Source organism: Chelonoidis abingdonii, chromosome 23 (assembly GCF_003597395.2).
Source record: "Chelonoidis abingdonii isolate Lonesome George chromosome 23, CheloAbing_2.0, whole genome shotgun sequence".
NCBI lineage: Eukaryota > Metazoa > Chordata > Testudines > Testudinidae > Chelonoidis > Chelonoidis abingdonii.
This window is the reverse complement of record NC_133791.1, coordinates 4,953,591-4,972,499: the sequence shown is the minus strand read 5'-3', so window position 1 is coordinate 4,972,499 and position 18,909 is coordinate 4,953,591. Positions and strand designations below refer to the sequence as shown.

The 18,909-nt window shown below is 49.9% G+C and overlaps 1 protein-coding gene across 3 annotated transcripts in view; it reads left to right on the top strand.

Annotated features, from left to right (window-relative positions):
• The first annotated feature begins 2,813 nt into the window (after window positions 1–2,813).
• Window positions 2,814–18,909, top strand: part of LOC116815447 (putative glutamate receptor) — a 25,551-nt gene continuing 9,455 nt past the window's right edge. Inside the window, exons 1-5 of one of the 3 annotated variants that reach the window (XM_032763873.2) lie at window positions 2,814–3,173; window positions 9,524–9,632; window positions 12,715–12,746; window positions 16,795–16,857; window positions 17,624–17,803. In XM_032763873.2, coding sequence (XP_032619764.1) covers window positions 9,560–9,632; window positions 12,715–12,746; window positions 16,795–16,857; window positions 17,624–17,803 — 348 coding nt within the window. In that variant the 5' untranslated portion in view covers window positions 2,814–3,173; window positions 9,524–9,559. Of the gene's footprint in view, window positions 3,174–6,371; window positions 6,460–9,523; window positions 9,633–12,714; window positions 12,747–16,794; window positions 16,858–17,623; window positions 17,804–18,909 lie in introns of those variants that run through there. The other 2 variants (XM_032763871.2, XM_032763872.2) reach the window with 2 other exon arrangements.

Genomic DNA, 18,909 nt, shown 5'->3' with positions numbered 1-18,909 from the left:
GAGAGAGCGGCGCAGGCAAGGAAGCTGAAATAAACCATGAGGACATTGCACTGTGAGAGTTGCTGCCGAGTGCTGTATGTAATAACTCAGTCACGCTCATACAATCACCAGGGGCTGGCTCACCCCTCAGAGACCCTGGCATCCGCCAGGCACAGGAGGAAATAAATACAGTGTTGCATATCCATTGCTCTGTGAGCTTCCTGTTGTCTTGCTTTCCATCTCTCCTGCGAGTGCGTGGATGCTGAGTTACCGCGTGTCTCCCCACCTCCCCCAAGCTCAGTGCATCATCCATCACTATTATTATTATTGGAATTTTCCAAAGTTTGTTATAAATGCAGCGTGAGACTGGAATTGTCAGAAGGGAGCAGGAGCCAGCGCTTTGCACTTCTGTACAGTATCTTTCTCCTCAGACTCCCAGACTGCCACAGATGGGTCTGAATCCAAATTCTAGTTCTGCTCCTGTAATACGGATCTGAACCTAGACCAAGCTTGGAGGCTGGGCCCTATGTAAACATAAGGCTAAATTATCGGTCACACCCCAAATCCAAGCACCTCTGCACTTTGAGGGAGCTTGGATCTGAGTTTTGTGGGTTGGATCCATTTCTATTCTACGTCCTATCTAGGCCTTGCAGCATCCCAGGGATGTATTCTTACCCCAGTTCTGCAATAGGGAATGGAGGTCTTGAGCAGCTGTGTCTGTCTCCCAGGAAAGAAACAGGGTCTTCGCCATATGTTGCTATGATGCAAAGGGACAGGGGAGTTAGGTAGAATCACAAGAGCAGGTGTGAGGTAATGGGGTATCTAGAGTCATCTTGCTGCCTACAGAGTTTCCTATGCAAGCAAGTATTTTGCAGTGTGTTTTGCCTCAGTGCTGTGATATCACCCCCACCTTTAGAATAAAATATTTCATCCCTCTAAACACCAAAAAAGGAAACTGTTTGGTCTGGAGCCCAGAAGAACGGCTGTACTGGGTCAGACCAAAGGTCCATCTAGCCCAGTATCCTGTCTGCCGACAGTGGCCAGTGCCAGATGCTTCAGAGGGAATGAACAGAACAGATAATCATCAAGTGATCCGACCCGTACTGGGCATTTGGACCAGACACAGCAGTGGGGTCTTCAGAGCAAGGCTTCTGAATACTGGGCTCTTCATCCCTCCTAGCTCCTTTTGGTAAGGTGTTCCATGCACCCAGCACTACAGCTTGCTGGAAAAGGCAAAAGCATTGCGTTGAACAGCCAACAGCCAGTGTGGAGACAGCAAGAGTTTTCTCCTGTCCTCAGTTCTTCCCATGAGGCCTTGCATACTGCTCAGTTCATTGAACCCCTGCGACTAGGACCAGGGTTTCCACATTACAAGCTATTTACCCTGCAGAGTTTGACTGAGGGTTTTTTGTCCAAACCCTCATGTAGCTCAGGGCTTGGTGTTGCCGATGGTGAGCACTTCATTGTATTTTTAAAGACTGATCCTGGCAGAGCAAAACTTGCGCAGCAGCCCCTGGTTGCACTTATTAGCTGATCATCCCTCACTTGCCACCAGCTGGGCATAATCCTGCACATAATTTACATCTTCTTATAGCCCGGAAGATGTTCACAAGAACCAGCATGAAGCTGCTTATTCCCCCGCACCTCCACAATTGCTTGGATTCTTGCTTGATTCCTGGTAGCAGAGTGGAAAACAAATGGGGCGATGGTCTTATTAGCCTTGACGCTAAGCTGCAGGGGAAGGGTGTTCGTGCCAACCACAGGAGCTGGGGACTGACCCTGAAGGGGAGCGAGGAGGAGAGAGAGATATGGTTGATGGAGCTTCTCAGGGTTCTTTGCAGCCATAAGAATGAGAAAACATTTGAGCATTTTCTCTCCCTGCCCCTGCCTTCATCCACCGTGGTCTCTTGTCATTCCTTGCGCGGTCTCCTCAATGGAGGGCCAGATCCAAAATCCAGTGAAGACTGGACTAGAAAGACTCACGTTGATTTCAGTGGGTTTTGGCTCATGCCCTTGAACTGACAGTTCTGTTAGGCAAAGGTGTATGCAGAGGCAGCTCTGGAGGAGAGTTTGGTCTCTGCCTTGGTCTCTGAGTAGAGCCAGGGCTGGAGGCTGAGTTGCATCCTAAGAACGGTGGTGGGCCAAGATTCCTGGAAGAAGGGGTGTTATCAAACGTCACCAGTGTGGTCCTCTGCTCTGTTCAATGTTGATAACAGTTGGCTGCATGGATGTGTTCCCTCTGTGTGCTGCCCTGGCTCTGTGCAGATCGCTGACACAGCAGAGCCCGAGAGAACCCACCAATGACCACAGATGCCGAAGGCACCCAGCCAGGTTTATTGCCAAACAAAACACAGTCTCTAGCTTCCTGGATCAGATGTCTATAGTTCTGCTAGTAGATATGTGCTCCCTGACAATGGACCGACTCAGTCAGTATCGGGACTCACCACTGCCCCCTAGGCCAGACAAGGCAACTCCTCGGGGGTAAATTCTTATACACAGGTACAATCAAGTTGCATCTCACTCCTGACACATTGAGGTACAACCCCTCTACGTAGTAAGGTGCCACCTCTCACCTGGTACATGTTGGTTCAAACAAAATGACTCTAGCCATCGTGTTACCCTTTTGCCTCGTCTTTAGGATGGGTCAGCCTGTTCCTTGTTATCTGTGTGGCACATGCAAGTATCGGAGTGTTCTAGTACCATCCTGGCACGTGACTATATCTCTAGTGTCCAATACTTTTTAGGTATGTGTGTTTTTGCAGCATCAGCCCTTTCCTTGCCAGCTTCCGTGAGCAGGGCCTGCCTCTAGCTCACAGCTTAACTCTGCTTTATGTTAGCAAAGTCTTGACCATTACTTTAGTTCAGGCCTTAGGCCTCATACCGGGCCTCTGATACAAGGGTTTGTGTTTCAGGGCCTCATCTTACCACAAGGGGTTGCCCTGTTCTCTCTCTGCTGTATGTGTGTAACTAAAGCCAGGTATACGTAACGTACACTCAGCCTCTACAGCACTGATTTATCGTCCTCTGGGAAGCCAACCTGCAAGGCCGTGGCCATCCGGTACCACCCAACAGAGGAGCGACACAGGCGTCAGAACAGGACCCTGGTGTCAGCAGAAGGGGCAGCAGCTCCCTGGAGCAGGAATTGTGCCTTCTAATCCAGGTCTGGAGCCTTCAAACGTCAACTGCCTTGCAAGGTGAGTTGCACAGATTGTATTGCGTTCCCTATGAAAGGGAGGCTCTGTTCCTCCAAGTGGGTAGCAATTTAAACGTCCAGGGGTCATATATCTACATTACCGGGCACAGCAGAGTTTCTACATGGCTAGCGCTGTGCTCCAGGGGGCTCTTTCTGAAGTGGAAATTGGTAAAGGAGACATGACAGGGGCAGGATTTCACACAAATCTGTGTGTGATCAGATATTTTATAGCATGTTTCAAAACGCTTTGGTGAGTACGCCTACAAACTCTCAATCATTTTGCCAGTTTTTAATATATCATCATAATAAAATCTTTAATAAAAACAATTTCATTCCTCACTAAAACAGTTGGTTAATGAGGGGTACTAAGGCTTCAGATAGTAATGAGGGCCTCCCTGTAGCCTGATGCACAGCAAGGAGCGCCCAGCAAACCATCCCTTGCTTTATCAGCTTGTTATTTTATAGTTTTCCTAAAGTGACTGTCACCTTGGTGTCTGGGTGTGATTTATGTGGCTGAAATTTGGGCTGTTAACATGTGAAGCTAGAGGCAAGACCCGCCTGCTGCAAGTCAGTTTTTCCTTTTCAAAGACACTGAACTCACTGTTCGGAGCAGCCCCTCCTCCTCTGTGAACGCTGTGGGCCCTTTGGTGTGGGACAGCTTGCCTGTCTCCTGGCACGTTATTGCAACGAGGAGGTTCAATCCTGGGAAGTATGTTCTACGCATCTGATTGGCTCCCCCAGGCTTTGTAGGCCACGTGTTGTAGCCTGACGCTGGAAGCCCTTCAGCACAGGGACTGTGTCTGTGTTTGCACCTAGCGTAACAGGGTCCTGATGCTGTGGGGAGGCCTGCGCACGGTGGTGAATAACAGACCGATCAGACGCCCCAGCCTAAAACTTTAGGCCACGTCTACACTACGGGATAATATCGAATGAGCTAAAATCGGTTTTATAAAACTGATATTATAAATTCGATTTCATGCAGCCACACTAGGCACAGTAATTGACGTGTGCTCCATGCGGTCCCGAGCTAAAATGTGGAGTTCTGAAGCATTGAAGATTGTGGTACCTCTTCCATACTATCTCGTACTTCCCGTAGTGCTCCCACCCTGGAATTCTGGTGGAATCAGTTATTGTCGCGCGTGGTGTCTGGGTAGATGGTCGTATCATCCTTCTCCGAGAAAGACTCGAGCTGACAATGCTTTCTGCAGCGTTTTTTCGCTGGATTGCACTGGCAAGACAGCAGCACGCAACCATGGGACCGTTCAGGCTTCTGTTTTTTGTTCAGCACGTATGTCAGTGGTGCCCCGCGGAGAAGAGCGATATCTCATGCGCTACCACAGCAGCATTCACTTGCTTTTGCAATTGATTTGAGGCCGAGAAAGGGAAAGGGTTTAAGGTCGTATCGTAGCTGTCTACTCGAGAAACTGGCAAAGGAGATAGGTTTCTCTCCCCTCTGTACTGTCGCTGCTATCTCATGAGTGCCCTGGCTGGGAAATGCAGGGCGCAACGCAGAATTGGGAATGACTTCAATTGACTGAGCAATCATCACTTATGGTTTCTAAAAAAGAGTCGTCCGCTAGAAATAAGGGGCAGGTGATTAGAGGACAGTGGTAATCATGAAGCACAGTTGCTCGTGTCATTTCAAGGGGGTGCCTGACAACCCATCCGTTGCTTCCTCCTGCAAGCCTTCTGCTAAGTGGAGTGTTCTGCACATTTGTGTCATAGAATAATAAAGAAATGCAGGAATAGAACATGAGTGTTTGAGTGGATAATGAGGGAGCAGCCTCCCGCATGATAGTCCAGGCAGGAATTAAGCGGTGTGGGGGAGAGGAGCCCCCATGCTGCTGCTTGACAGTCCAGGAGTAAGAATCTTTTTTTACACAGGAAAGGGAGGGGGCTAAGCCCAGTTGCTAATGGAAGTTCTTTCTTTCTGGTTATTAGCCTTCTGTCTAATTATGGAGTAACCAGCAATGTTGCTCGATGTCAAATGTTAGTACTCATGAGGCGGTTACTAGTCCTATTGACGTCTCCATGGAGGCGAAGGGAGAGTGCGGACACTGCTCTTCATGCTGCAGCATGCTCTACAGCGCATTCATAACATAGGGGGACATTGAAAGGAATTCAAGAAATGATGTCTTTCCCTTTCTTTCACGTGGTGGCGGGGGGGAGAAAATGAGGAGCTATTCCCTGAACCAGCCAGACCTGTGTTTTGAACTACAACTTGGAGTCAGCCAAAATGAAATACTTTCAGATGCTGTGGACTGGGATAGCTGGAGTCTCAGTACCTCATCCATGAGTGTCCCATTGAGTGCTGGCTTTCCGTACGCTTGTCAGCACGTGTGTAACCTGGAGATTTTTTTTTCACAGCTTTGGCATTTGTGTTCTTAAGGAGCTTGATACAACAGTTGGTCTCCCATACAGGATCAGTCTAGGTATCTCCCGTAGGTCATGCTGGAGCTCTTTTTGATTGAGACTGCATGCTACCCGTGTGAAGTCAGAGTCACGCTGGCAAACAGGAAAGTAATTCAAAATTCGGGTCTTTCTGTTTACCTGCTAGCACATCCGAGTGTAGATGTGTCCAACGGTCAGCTGGTGCACTGTGGGATACCGCCCGGAGGCCAATAACGTCGATTTCCGTCCACACTAACCGTAATCCGATATGTTAATATCGAATTTAGCACTACTCCTCTCGTCGGGGAGGAGTACAGAAATCGATTTAAAGAGCCCTTTATATCGATATATAGGGCATTGTAGTGTGGACGGGTACAGCGTTAAATCGATTTAACGCTCTTTAAATCGATTTAAACGCGTAGTGTAGACCAGGCCTTAGTGGCTTCGATGTGCCCCGATGAACTTGTATAAGGAGACAAGCCAGCCAAAGAGCAGGAGGGAAAACTGAGGCACAGAGTGGGGGAAGCGCCTTGCCTAGGCTCGCTCAGCAGGCCAGTGGCAGAGCCAGAACCGAACCCAAGTCTGCTGAGTGCGAGCCCAGCACCTTGCCTGCTGGAGCACGCTGCTTCTCAGCCTCCGCTTTGTTGGTATGACACTGCGTGGGGGACGGGGCTGAGCCACCTCTCTCCCTCCCAGCAGCAAGGGGCTCTTGTTGCCAATAGCCAGCACTCTCCCTGCTGGAGTTCCCTTCGCCTGGCTCCTCCTACCTGAGTCCGACTCTTTATCTAGGGGAAGGGGTGAGCCAGCCTGCGTATTCGATTTATCCCAGCTCAGAGTCGTTTCTGCTGAGGTCCCACGGCCGACAAACCAGCTTAGGAGAGGCAAAGGCAAACGCTGTAAGTGAGATGCTACCTTGAACTGCTCCTCTTCTTGTTTAGCTGAAAGGGCATATGTGAGCTGGCTGTTTGCTAACCACTGTCTGTTCAGCTTCGTCCGCTGGGCTCCTCTATCCTGCCAGCTGGACTTGGCAGTGAGCATGGCAATTTGCAAGAACGCTGCAAATGGTGGAGCTGGTAATACTGGCAGCGTTGGTGTTTGTTAACTTTTTGTAGAAGGCGAGAGCCCCTGAAGATTGCGTTCCAGCTCTGCTTGTCTCCCCTCCTGCTTTAGTGAAGTGACTAGCCCTCTCCCATGCTAACTGCAAGCCACCATGCCCTAGAGCTGTGTCGCTCCAACCCCTCTCTAGCTTTCTATAGACTGGGATGCCCTGAAACCCCTTGGGGCTTTCCTTCCCCTTGTGCCTGAGCTTACTGGGACCATGTCACACACTGTTTCCTAGTGGAGCATGACACATGTTTGCCTGGCCTTCCCGGGTTTTATCCCTGAGTGTAAGCACCTGGAATCTGTTCCTGCTAACCAGCATTTCACCAGGCTGTTTGCCTTATGGCTGGCACAGGCAATTCACTGCCAGCGCAAATCCAGTTTATTCCTTGAGGCGAGGTGTGTGTGGAAATATAGAAATAAATCCAGGACTTTGCTGTATGTGCTGTGTTGTAAAGGGCCGAGAGCTCAATTTGCAGTGTAACATGGGGGAAGGGAGGGGCTGTTTTCCCTTATGTGCAGTGGTGGTTGATTTACCTGGTGTTCTGGCAACTGCTAACTGCAGCTGCTAATCAGTCTCCACCCTGCAGTGATTTTCCAGAAACTCAGGTGTGAACCCCAGACTGAATTCTGGCCCCTTCCTTTGAGATTTTAACAATAAAACCCCACTTTTGAAGTCTCTTTATGAAGAAGGGCAGCTGTAATGTTTACTCCCAAAGGGCTGCTTTTGCATCAGCTTTGGTTTCTTTCAACTCCTCTTGTTCTCTTTGGAGGGGAGGAGGAAAACCCAGAGAGAATCCGCTAGGGAAACAACCGTGTCTTTGTATTGTCGAGAGTGTGTGTGGGATCCTGGGCTGGGGGTGAGCTCCACCAGAGCTGGGAGGAAAAATGGAAGCATTTAAGAGGCAGTTTGAGAAGCACAGGTGCTGAATGAGCCACTGTGGGAGCTCTCCAGCTGCTAGTACTTGAGGACTGAATTTGTTGTTTTAGCCCTGGGTCCCTTCCCCTACTGAGTTCCCACACTAGGGCAATAGCTGTGGGAGCTTTGTGAGTCTGTCTAGCACCAAGACCTGCTGGGATCCTCTTGGCTGCTAAGCTGACAGTCTCTCTGGACTGGATCCTGAGTGGTGCTAAGTGCCTCTGTTAATGGGAACTGAAGCCACTCAGCACCTCCCTGGATCCAGCCCTCTCTCAAGATCTGACCTGTGTGAACTGCCTATGAGTCCTGAGCCCAGCATTCAAACACGAGGAACTGCTGTCTGTCTGTTCAGTTGAAAAAGGAGGTGAGCTGTTTGGAGCAAGGCAAATTTGAGACACAGGTCTCTTCCCTGGGCTAAGAGTTGAACTAGGGATAGGGGGGCCAGGTGCTGATCTGGGAGGCTGTGCAGACCCAGTTCATTCAGCCAGTGAGGTGGGGTTTTAGAGAGAATGAGCTTTGGGGGAAAAACCTATTTTTCTCCCCAGAGAGGAGGCCTGGGCTGTGTGTCAGGGCCAGAGAATTCCATCTACCCTCTCCAGCAAGATCTGAGGTGATGGTGGTGGGAACCCCACAGGCTGCTGATGCTACCAAACTGTGCCCTGGTAACTCAGCAGTGTGAGCAGGGCCTTGGAAAAGTGTGTTCAGATTTTTAAGTGGCTAGTCATTTTAGGTGCTTGGATACTGAGTGCCCTGTGTGTGGCACCACCAGGGGTCCTGAGCTCCAGAGGGCAGGTGCACCATTGTCTGCAGATCACGCCCTTTAAAATGCACCAAACTGAGCCCTCAAAATAAAAAAATGCTTCTGAAAAAATTGGCCTTAGCTCGCTGCTCTGCCCTATTTTCTGTGGACGGGAACCAGAGATCCCTCCCCTTGCCGTGTCTCTTAACCAGCCGTTTCTGCTCAAACCACTAAGGGAGCGAGTCGTTTCCAAAGTTACAGCACCTTGCCCTCTCTCCGGTATAATCTGGAGTGTGAGCTTTCTGGGGCAGGCACTGGCTTTGTGGTTTCCTGCTATGGCAGTAGAGGGAATAGAGGCTGTTGCAATGGTCCATGTGACTTGGCATAATACAGCACCATTGCATCTGTCTTTGCAATTACAGCTCGTTGCAAATTTTTCATCCGAGTTTTTCAATGACAAACGGCTTTTCAAACTATAGGAAAACTTCTGTAAAAAAAAATCATTTCATAACGTTCTAACGTTTCCAGTTTTGTGAGGAAACAATTCAAAATGAAATTTGTTCACTGTTGTTTGGTGCAGAATGAATATGTTTCACTTCAAAGGATTGTGGTGAAAAATCCCTGAAAAGTTTTGCATCAAGCTGACACTTGTAATTCTGACTCTTTTCCCAGAAAACAAATCCCCCTTTTTTTGTTGTTTATCCTGCCCTAATTGCGACTCAGGCTGCAGCACAAACCAGCAAGATTTCAGTGGTTGGCCTGCGTCCAGCTGCTCTGCACTCACTCTCCTTTCTTCTCCCTGCCAGCCCAAGCAGGCTTATGAGGAGCATTGCTTCCCCACCACACCCATCTGCAGTCACTTCCCTTCTGCCTCTGGCACACTGATTGCCACAGTGGAGGAAATGTAGGTCCTCCCGTTTCCCCTTCTCACTGATGCAAGAACTGACTGGAGAAAGCCCTGCTGTGGTGTGGCCTGCCCCTTTTGCTGCAGTGAAATGCACTGGTGACCCATCACTGAGGTGCCTAGACAGGCGTATTGGTTATGTCTATGTTCCGTAAGCTGTCGTACTTTCACCTGGAGACCTCCCTTTGAATCAGAGATTTTTAAAAATACGATGCAGAAAATCTGAGATGCGGTGACATTTACCCAACTCTAATGAACTGTGAAACTGACATTATCCTACCTTCCTTTTGTCTGTAGCAGGGCTCCCTCTGAGAACCAGCTGTTTCCTCCCTAATGGAGGAAGCTTTTCGCTTGGCTTTGTGTGTGATGATGGGTCTGCTGCTCCTGCGAGGATCGCGCCTGGCAGGTGAGAGCAAAGTCTGCCCCAGAAGTGGTAGGGACCATGTAGACATATTCTTGCTCTGCCTTGGGATGCGGTCACTTGTGCAACTCCCTCACTGATGGGAGCATAAGGGACTGTCCCTTGTGGAGTCTGCTCTGTCCAAGGCTTTAGCTGCAGCTTGTAACCGTGCTCTCACCAGGTTAGAAGACATGTGGCTGAGTCTCCTGACTCCATTTTGGTTGCAGAGAGGATGAGTGGGGCCAGGAGGCAAACTATGGCTGGAGAGAACTGGGAAGGGAGGCTGGGTTTTGCCAAACCCCATCAGTGAGGTGTCCGTAGCTAAAATCTCCCCAGAATTCCCCACTCTAACTGCCCCTTGCCAGTGGTGTGTTCATGTAATTTATTAGCATCTTGGAAGAGAAGTGTGAAACCAGTGGCTCTGACAGGTCTCCCTGGCATAGTGTGTCCCTGAGGGAACGCGGGGGCTCCAGGGAGGTGTTTGTGGGAGAGAAAAGCCCTGATTGGTTTGTGAATAATTGATGCTGCATTCCCCCAGTGCTATCCACAGATAGCAACAGGGGCTTGGCAGGGGCTTGGCCCAGTGAGGAACGGATAGGTTCACCTCTCCCTCAGCCCTCTGCACAAGGAGCCAGTTTGCTCTCCTCTGCTCAGAGGGCTTGTGTAGCCAAGGGAGCTGATGGCACAGCCAGGCTGTTCAGCTGCTCAGGTTCCTTCCACTTCCTAGGTTCTCCCGTGTCTTCCGCTTCAGTAACAAGCTCTAGGCAAGCAGGGAGGGGGCAGGAAATTGGGTCAAGCCCCCTATTCTGAACAGTGGTGCAGAGTCTCTTACTGCCCGTGCAGAACGGAGAAGCCCTGGGCTAAGGTCTCCTCTGACAGGCCCCTTGTGCCATGTGACATATCGACCAGACAGGGTAAGGGCTGAGAATACGAGACCTGCAGTTCTCAGATCTCAGGTCTGTTGCTGAGGAAGCTGAGATGGCCTCTTGCCGCTGGGAAAAGCTCGAGTTCAGGGGCACAGAGGGGGGCGGACAAAGGCACTGCTGGCTGTGCTGTTCCTTAAATGCACAGTCAGTGCCCATCACAGTCCCCCTCCAGTGGCACACAAGGCCCAGACCACTCCTGGGGGCTGAACATGTCCCCTCTGCAGTGCAGTCCCTCATCCTGCCCCTTCCTCTGCTCCCTGCCTCTCCTAGGTACCCTGGAGATGGGCTTGGCCCCAAGAGCTCCTACCCTTTACAGCCTGCTAAATCTGAACCCACGTCTCATTCCGTGGCTTGCACCCTCGCCGCAGGTGCGGGAAATGGCTGTGATGGTTTGGCCCTGTAGCAGAGCCTGTTGCTGTCGAAGGGGTAGGGAGCACTTCAGCCCTCCCAAGCACCGGTTGCTCTGTGGCTGGGTGGCTCACAGCTCCCCTTTGTTTCCCCCCTTCATTTTGTGCTGTGTCCTTGGAGTCTCACCAAGGGCCGGCCGTGGATTTGGGTGCAGATGGCGCTGTCGGGGCCTGGAGCAAGTGCTACCCTGCTCGGTTATTTACAGTCCTTGCACACGGTGAGAGCTGGATGCGGCTCTGACAGTGAGGCTTTGGCCGGCCCCATGCAGCGCCGCTGCGGGAGGCCCGAATACTTCAATACAGACACTTGTTTTCTTTCAAGAGTTCCAAGAAACTCTTCAAAAAGGAGCCCAAAGGAACTCATGCTGGCTCTAACTTCTGAAACAACAAGCAAGCTCCTTTGAGGAGGTTCAGCTCCCTGGAGAAAGCCAGAGTTCAGCCTGAGAAGAGAAGAGGCAAAACTGATGAACCTTTGTTAAATGAAAGAGCCCAGCAGCTTCCATTTGGAAGTGCTCTGAATTCTGCTTGGGGTTTGGCTTTGCAGGCTGGTAGGTCAGTATCTCTCTCGTCCCAAAACACAGGCTTGTGTTTTCCCATGGAAAACTGAGTCTGTGCAGCTAGTAAACGATGCTCTGGACTGTTCGCTCTTTTAGTCCAGCACCTCCAAGCACTTCCATTTAGCCCTGCAATCTGGGGCGGGAGGTGAGTATTAGCTGGACTTTTGCAGATGCAGAAGCTGAGGCTCAAAGGGACTTTTTCAAGGCCATGTGGTAGAGCTGGGAATAGAACCCAGGAGTCCTGATCCCTCCACTAATAATAGTGTCCAGCTTTAAGCTTTAATAATCTCAGCCACAGCTCTCAAAGAACTTTACCATAGAGGGCAGGATCGTTGTCTCCATTTCACAGATGGGGAAACTGAGGCACAGGGCAGGGAAATGCCTTGCCCAATATCACCCAGCAGGCCAGTTGCAGAGCCAAGAATAGAGCCCTGGTGTCCTGAGTCCCTGCCACTAGGCCGTGCGGTCACGCACCAGACGCAACTCCTGCAGCAGTAATTGGCATTTTGTTCTATGTGCTCCCAAGGGTAGCACAGTGAGGCACAGCTCAGGCTGGAGTCTGTTCTTCTCTCTCCCCAGTGGGGTGTCTGTCTTCATTTCACTCTCTTTTCAAAGACACTTCATCTTCCCAGCGCCCTGCATGCTACGCCAGGGCCAGTGGACTCTTCACAATGGGGTGTGGCAGGGAATAATTCCTGTCTGCCCTCCTGGTGGCTGCATGGCTGGGTGCCTTCTGCTGCCCTGGCCTTGTACAACTGGAGAGCATGGGAGCCTCGCTCTGATGTCTGGGTGGGTTTTTTTAATAACTCCCTCCCTCCCCCTACAGAATTCCATAGGGAAGATGATTCAGAAACACTAGGGAACGTGTCTCCATCGCTATCAGCTGCGACAGAGCTTTCCGGTAGGGATGCAGGTGAAGTCCCTGAGCACCCTTTCCTGGAGCGAAACATTTAGGGCTTTCTGTGCCGGTGGCAGCTGGGATTGTGGCATTTGGCCACATGTATCTGTAGGTATTTGCTGCCCACTAACTGTGTGATGGGAACAAGGGAGCACACAGAATAAACCCATCAGGTGTCATGAAGCCAAACTCTGAGCTTGATACAGAGCCCCCTGAAGTCAAGTAGATTCATTCCCTGGATCGAATGCCCCCCTAGGAAATGATCAGGTTTCACCAGAAACCTCTTGTTTGTATTTGCAGGAGCTATCGAGACCAGAAACGCTGTCAGTAAGGTACGTCAAAGTTCGTTAATACACAGCTGCGAATGTTCATGTGAAAAGGCCTGTTTCACTCCAGAGTGGGTTGTTGGTGTTAGTGTTTTCAGTGCATAAAGTTCGCTCAGGAAGGATTTATTTTTGTAATGAATTTTCATGGTTAATGACATCTGTTTGTGTGTGTGTTTTAAATGGATTTAAATTTTTTGCTGTATCAAAATAAGCCAAATAAGCCTCAAGGAAAAACCTACCATCAGCTATTATTATTTCAGGACGACAGAAATAAACTCCTCACAGAGGGTCATAACGAACGCTGGATAGTCTGTTTTTTCAGCATGATGGAATGCTGCTTTTTTAGCCAGACACGCACAAAATCCTTGTTCTTAGCCCTCAAGTTGTGTTTTAACTGCCAATAATTTCAATTAACAATAACTCGGGAAAGGGGAGACAGTGCCTCAGGTTTTTGCATGAAGGAAGAAATAGGCAATTAAAGGATGTTTACTAATTAAATCTAATCCTACCAAGCCTGCAGGTCTGATAGCAGCTAGGGTAGGCATCCCCATGCTAGCTGTGATCTGGCTCAGGTTGGCAATGAAGACATGATGGCATGTGCTGCCTGAACCTGCCTGGAACTCCGGGTACACACTTGCATTCCTGGTCTGAGCCAGGGTCCGCGCTGTCAGGCCTTCAGTGCTATTTGCGTCGCGCCAGCCAGATTCAAGCTAGCACGGATATATCTACCTGAGTCCAACTGCCGGGTACACATACCCTATATTATATTGATATTAGGTAGTGTCTAGAGGCCCAAGCCAAGCTAGGGATTCCGTTGTGCATGGTACTGTATGCACAAAGGGAGGGAGGGGAAACAGTGGCACGGAGAGGGGAAGTGATTTATCCAAGGTTACACAGCAGGGCAGAGTGGGGAACAGAACCCAGCTCTCCTGGATTACGGCTACATTCCAAAGAAACAACCCCTTGTGTCAGTCAGTCTGCGCCTGGGGCAGCTGGCTCTGGCTGGCACTCTGCGGCTAAACATAGCAGTGTGGTTGCTCCCATTCTGGCTGGAGGCGGCTCTGGAATCCAGCAAAGGGGGTGGATTTTGGAGCTCAGGCACCAGCTTCAGCAGGAACATGTACACTGCTATTTTTAGCCTTGTAGCATAAGCCTTGCAAGCCCGTGGCAGTTGCCGTACGGTTCGGGGGACTTCTTTGCAGTAAAGACATGGCCCAAATCCCATGCTGGTGCTCTATCCACCAGACTGTGCTGCGTCTGGTAGGGAGGCAGGCAGATAAACAGATTGATTCAGTTACTGGATTGCTGATAAAAAAAATAAGTACTTCAGCTTCTTGCAGGGTCACTTATTTCCTCCCCTATCAACGCGACTCTTCCTGTTGGGCAAATTTTTGTCACTTCCACTCATTCAGTTCTTTAAATGGAACTGGACTGAACGCAGCTCGTCAGACGTTTACAGCTTTGTGCTAGGGGGCAGTGGCACCATCGCTTCTAGAACAGCGTCTTAGTTAACTGTTGACAGATGGCCCTCAACTCAGGACCTGATTCTGGGAGGTACCCAGCTCCTTCCATGCCAGGGGCACTCAATACCCTGAGAGATCAGACCCCTTTTTTCTGTTGCACCTCCTGCAAAAATAGTAGCGCTTGGTTTTTTGGGGGGCAGCAATACAGATGTAAACAAGTCATGTAGAACCTGGACTGTTTTCAGGCAAAGCTCAGAAGAGTTTTAGAACAGGTCAGGTTCTGGCCCTTACACCTTGACAGGATGGCTGTGTGAGGGCCGTGAAGGTAGGAAAACGCTGTTCTGTGCTCCGTGCAGAACTGAATCTGTACTTTCCTTGCCTCCCCCTTATCTAATGCTCCCTGCTGTTCTGTGCCTCCTGGAAGTGAGCTCTAATGAGGCCTTAATTGGCTTCCAGCTGTTTTGTCTGCAGCGTAAATTGATCGTTTTTGAAAGAATGTGTATGTGCTGTGTATCCCAAGAAGTGAGACAACATTGAAAGTGATTTTTGTTTGGGTAAAATATGTTGGTAACATGAGATAAAGTAAATGGTTGTGATTTATTAATTACCGTTGGGGAGCAAGTGACAGGTGACGGAGTCAAGGGGGAGGGGGAGGCATCGCTGGGCCCGCTCCGCAGCAGGTGAAAAGCAGTGTGGCTTCGTTGACTGGAGTGGGGTTGTGCCAACTTACACCAGCTGAGAATCTGGCCCTTTAAGTCTAGACATTCAGTGCTGGCTGCCCTGAATATGGCCCCCTGGTGCTCAGACTTCTGGGGGACTGCACTGGAGGAACAGGGCCTGTGCTCCTGCAGAACCATGTGGCAAGTGGATTGCTGCAAAACCTAGTACTTTGGAGGCGTGGCATTCTGATGCTGCGAGGTGCCTGCCTGTGCCAGCAGGAAGGGCTCAGAGGACCTTGCCAGGTGTTTAGCATGTGAATCGGGTAAACTCCAGCGGTGGGTCTGCCATTATTAGAGCCATTTAACACATGCCTGTGAGATGCGTTTGCCCCGGAGTCCCAGTGCAGAAAGCGGCAATGAGCCTGCTTTGCTGGATCAAGCCTATCATAGCTTTCCTACTCAGATCTGAACCTTTGAGTTCAGAAAATAAGATGCTAGCATGAACCCTCCAAGCTTAATTACCAGCTTAGATCTGATAGCGCTGCCACCAACCAGGAATTTCAGTGCCTGGTACACTTGGGTCCCCCAAAACTTCCCTGTGGGACCCCAAGACTCAGATACCCTGAGTCTCCTAATAAAGGGAAATAAACCATTCCCCCCACCTCTCTCCCACCCAGAATTTCCTCTCTGCTAATCTGAGAGCTACTGACAACTCTTACATCACAATACCAAGAAGCCATGTCTCCTCTCTTCCACAAAAGGAGACAAACCCAAAGACAAGGAAAACAGAAAAGATTCTCTCTCCTCCTCCCCCTTAGCTTCTTCCCGCCCCTGGTGAGCACTAGGAGAAGTTAAAGCACAGAGGAGAGTTTTTCCCCTCCCCCGTCCCCTGTCTCCTTCCTCCCCACTTCATGCTTTCTCAATTCCCTGGGTGAGTTCTAACGTAGAAAAATCCAACAGATCTTAAAAAGAAGCTATTATAATAAAAGAAAGAAAAAGACAAAAAATATCTCTGTATCAAGGTTGACAAATACAGAGTCAATTGCTAAAAGAAAAAATGAATAAACAGGCCTTTATCCAAAAAGATATACAAATTTAAAACATTTCCAGCAAACTACAGCACAATGTAAATAACAAAAACAATTATAAAAACCTAGATTGTCTTCTACCTTTTTTGTAGCTTACACTTGGAAACAGAAGATTAGAAAAGCTGAAGGTAAGAGAGATCATCTCTCAGAGCGAGAGAGCACTAGAGCCGAGACACTGACAAAAGAGACAACACCCCAAAAATATCCCCCTGAGTTTGAAAAATCTGGTTTCCTGATTGGTCCTCTGGTCAGGTGTTTGGTTCCCTTTGTTAACCCTTTACAGGTAAAAGAAACATTAACCCTTAGCTATCTGTTTATGACAGAGCCCTTTCTCCCATCTCCACGCCGAGCACCTTGAAAGGAGACACTTCGCTTTTCCTCTGGCCTTGGCATCTCCATATGCCTCTGTTTCCCCATCTGTCATGTGGGGAATAATGATATTAAATGGCCTCTTGTGGGGGTAGAGGGTATTTATCCAGTGCTTTGCAGGGCCGTATTGGTAAGTGTCTGGCTTTGATGCAGCACTTTTTATTGGTGGATCTCAAAGTGCTTTATGAAGGAGGTCAGTATCACTGTCCCCATTTTACAGGTGGGGAAACTGAGGCACAGAGAGGTCACCCAGCAGGCCAGTGGCAGAGCTGAGAATAGAATGCAGGTCTCTTAAGGATGGTAAGGCCCTTGGGACAGAGACTGTCTGTGTACTGTGTTTGTACAGCACCTTGCACTATGGGGTCTTGTCCATGACTGGGTCCCAAGGTACAATACGAATAACAATTGGTCGGGCTGAGTGGACACCCTTCATGGCTGAGATCCAGCTGCTCACCTTGAATGCTTTGCACTGCAGGACAGCGATGAGGAAGGAAAAGGGGCAACGGAGCCTCGGACGCTGACTGTCACAACAATCCTGGTAAGGCCAAGGAGGGTGTTGCTGCTAGTGGCTGGGGTAACAGAGTCTCTTCGTCCCATCCCTAGGCTTGCATGTGGCTTTGTCTGTTTTTGAGTCCAAACTCCCTTCCTCTGTCTGCTTTCAGTGAGCCTTCCTAGGGTGCTCAGGTACAGCTAGCACAGGCTGGAGGTAACGGTGACTGGTGGCTTCCAGGCCAGAACAGGCCCAATCCAGCAGGAGGGTTGGGTGGATGCTTCTTACGGACATGTTTTATCTTGAGAGCCAGGCCTGTTCCCAGCTAGACATGGCCAACACCTGTTGAGCACAGCAGGAATTGCTCGTGTCTCGCAGCGAAAGTCAGTAGTGCCCAGACTTGTTGCTCAGCACTGCCGGGAGACTCAAAAGCGAGAAACAGATTATTTGAAAAGCAAACGAAAGCCTAAGTGGTCAAAAATGAGGCCACTTTGCTTTAAGAGTGGGGGAGTCCCATACAGGGGCTGGTGATGAACTCCACATTTCACGTGAATGAGTGACTGTTAGCATCTCTTACTGGGGAGGAGGTGTGTGGGGAGGCTCCCGGGGAGCAGATTTCCAGGCCCTGGAAACACTACAGCTAAATCCTGGGTTCTACCACTAGGCCTTGCATCTGCAGGTCTCCATCTCATGGGGGTTTGGCAGGCTGAAGGGGTGGAGGCTGGTGAAATGGGGAGGGATCTCACAGCCGGTCTTTGGTTGGTGATGGTGGAACTGTCTGGTTTCAAACATCCTCCTCCCCCGTTGCGTGCAGGAAGACCCCTATGCGATGGCAAGAGGCACAGAGCTGGAGGGCTACTGTCTAGATCTGCTGGACGCGCTCGCCAAGATGCTGCACTTCAACTACAAAGTGACGGTAGTGAAAGATGGCCGCTACGGGGTGGTCTCCTCTGGCGGGAACTGGACAGGGATGGTCGGCGAGATCATCAGACAGGTGACTTTTCTCAGGAGGGCTGAACTTCCCCACACATGGGGGTGGAAACAACCATGTTAGCAGTTCATTTATTTGCTGGCTGTGACAGCCTGTTTCCCCCTCTCCGGGGATTCTGGTTTCCCAGACAACCCCAGGGAACTGTCACCTTGCCCACTTCACCTCAGCACTAACAATCCAAGTGCCTAGCACATCTCTTCATGCAGCACTTGGCAAGCGTTTGGTATGGAGGTCTCTCTGTGAGGTAGGCCAGTAGCATTATCCCCATTCCTCAAATAGGGAAACTGAGGCACAGAGCTGGGAGGTGACTGTGCACAAGACCACAGAGGAAAGTGGGAGGTCCTGGCTTGCTGTGTTGTGCTCAGACCACTAGACTGTGCTGCCTCTTGGACTGCTGAGAGGTACTGGATCGTAACTGAGTGGCCACAATGTTCCATTCACTCTAATGTGCTGAAGATAAAGGCTTTAAAGGAAACAGTCTTAAAACCAAACAATTGTCTGAAATACACCCAAGGTGCAGCTCTTGCTAGCTGGTATTGTGGGGTCAGAATGAAACTGACGCAAACACCCTGGAGGCTAGGACAAATTCACTTGTCAACTTTCAGAGAGACAAGGTGGGTGAGGTGATAGTTTGGACCAGCTTCTCTTGGGGAAGGAGACACGCTTTCTCCACCTGAAGAAGAGCTCTGTGTAGCTCAAAGGCTTGTCTCTTTCACCACCTGAAGTTGGTCCAGTAAAAGATATGACCTCACCTGCCTCGTCTCTCTGATTTCTTGGGACCGACATGGGTAACTTTTAAAACTCTTCGTCATACAGTTGCTCAACAAGGGTGGATTTACCATACGCTTCCTGTTCTTCACATTCCATGGATTTATGTGGATACATGCCAGGGCTGGTCCAGAAATAAAGGGCCAGCCCAAGCGTATGTAGCTCCAGGTAGATTTTGGAGGAGGAGGGAGGGAGGGAGGGAGAAAGCGGCTTCTTTGGGTGAATCCAGCTAAGGGTACGTCTACACTACGGGATTATTCTGATTTTACATAAACCGGTTTTATAAAACAGATTGTATAAAGTCGAGTGCACGCGGCCACACTAAGCACATTAATTCGGCG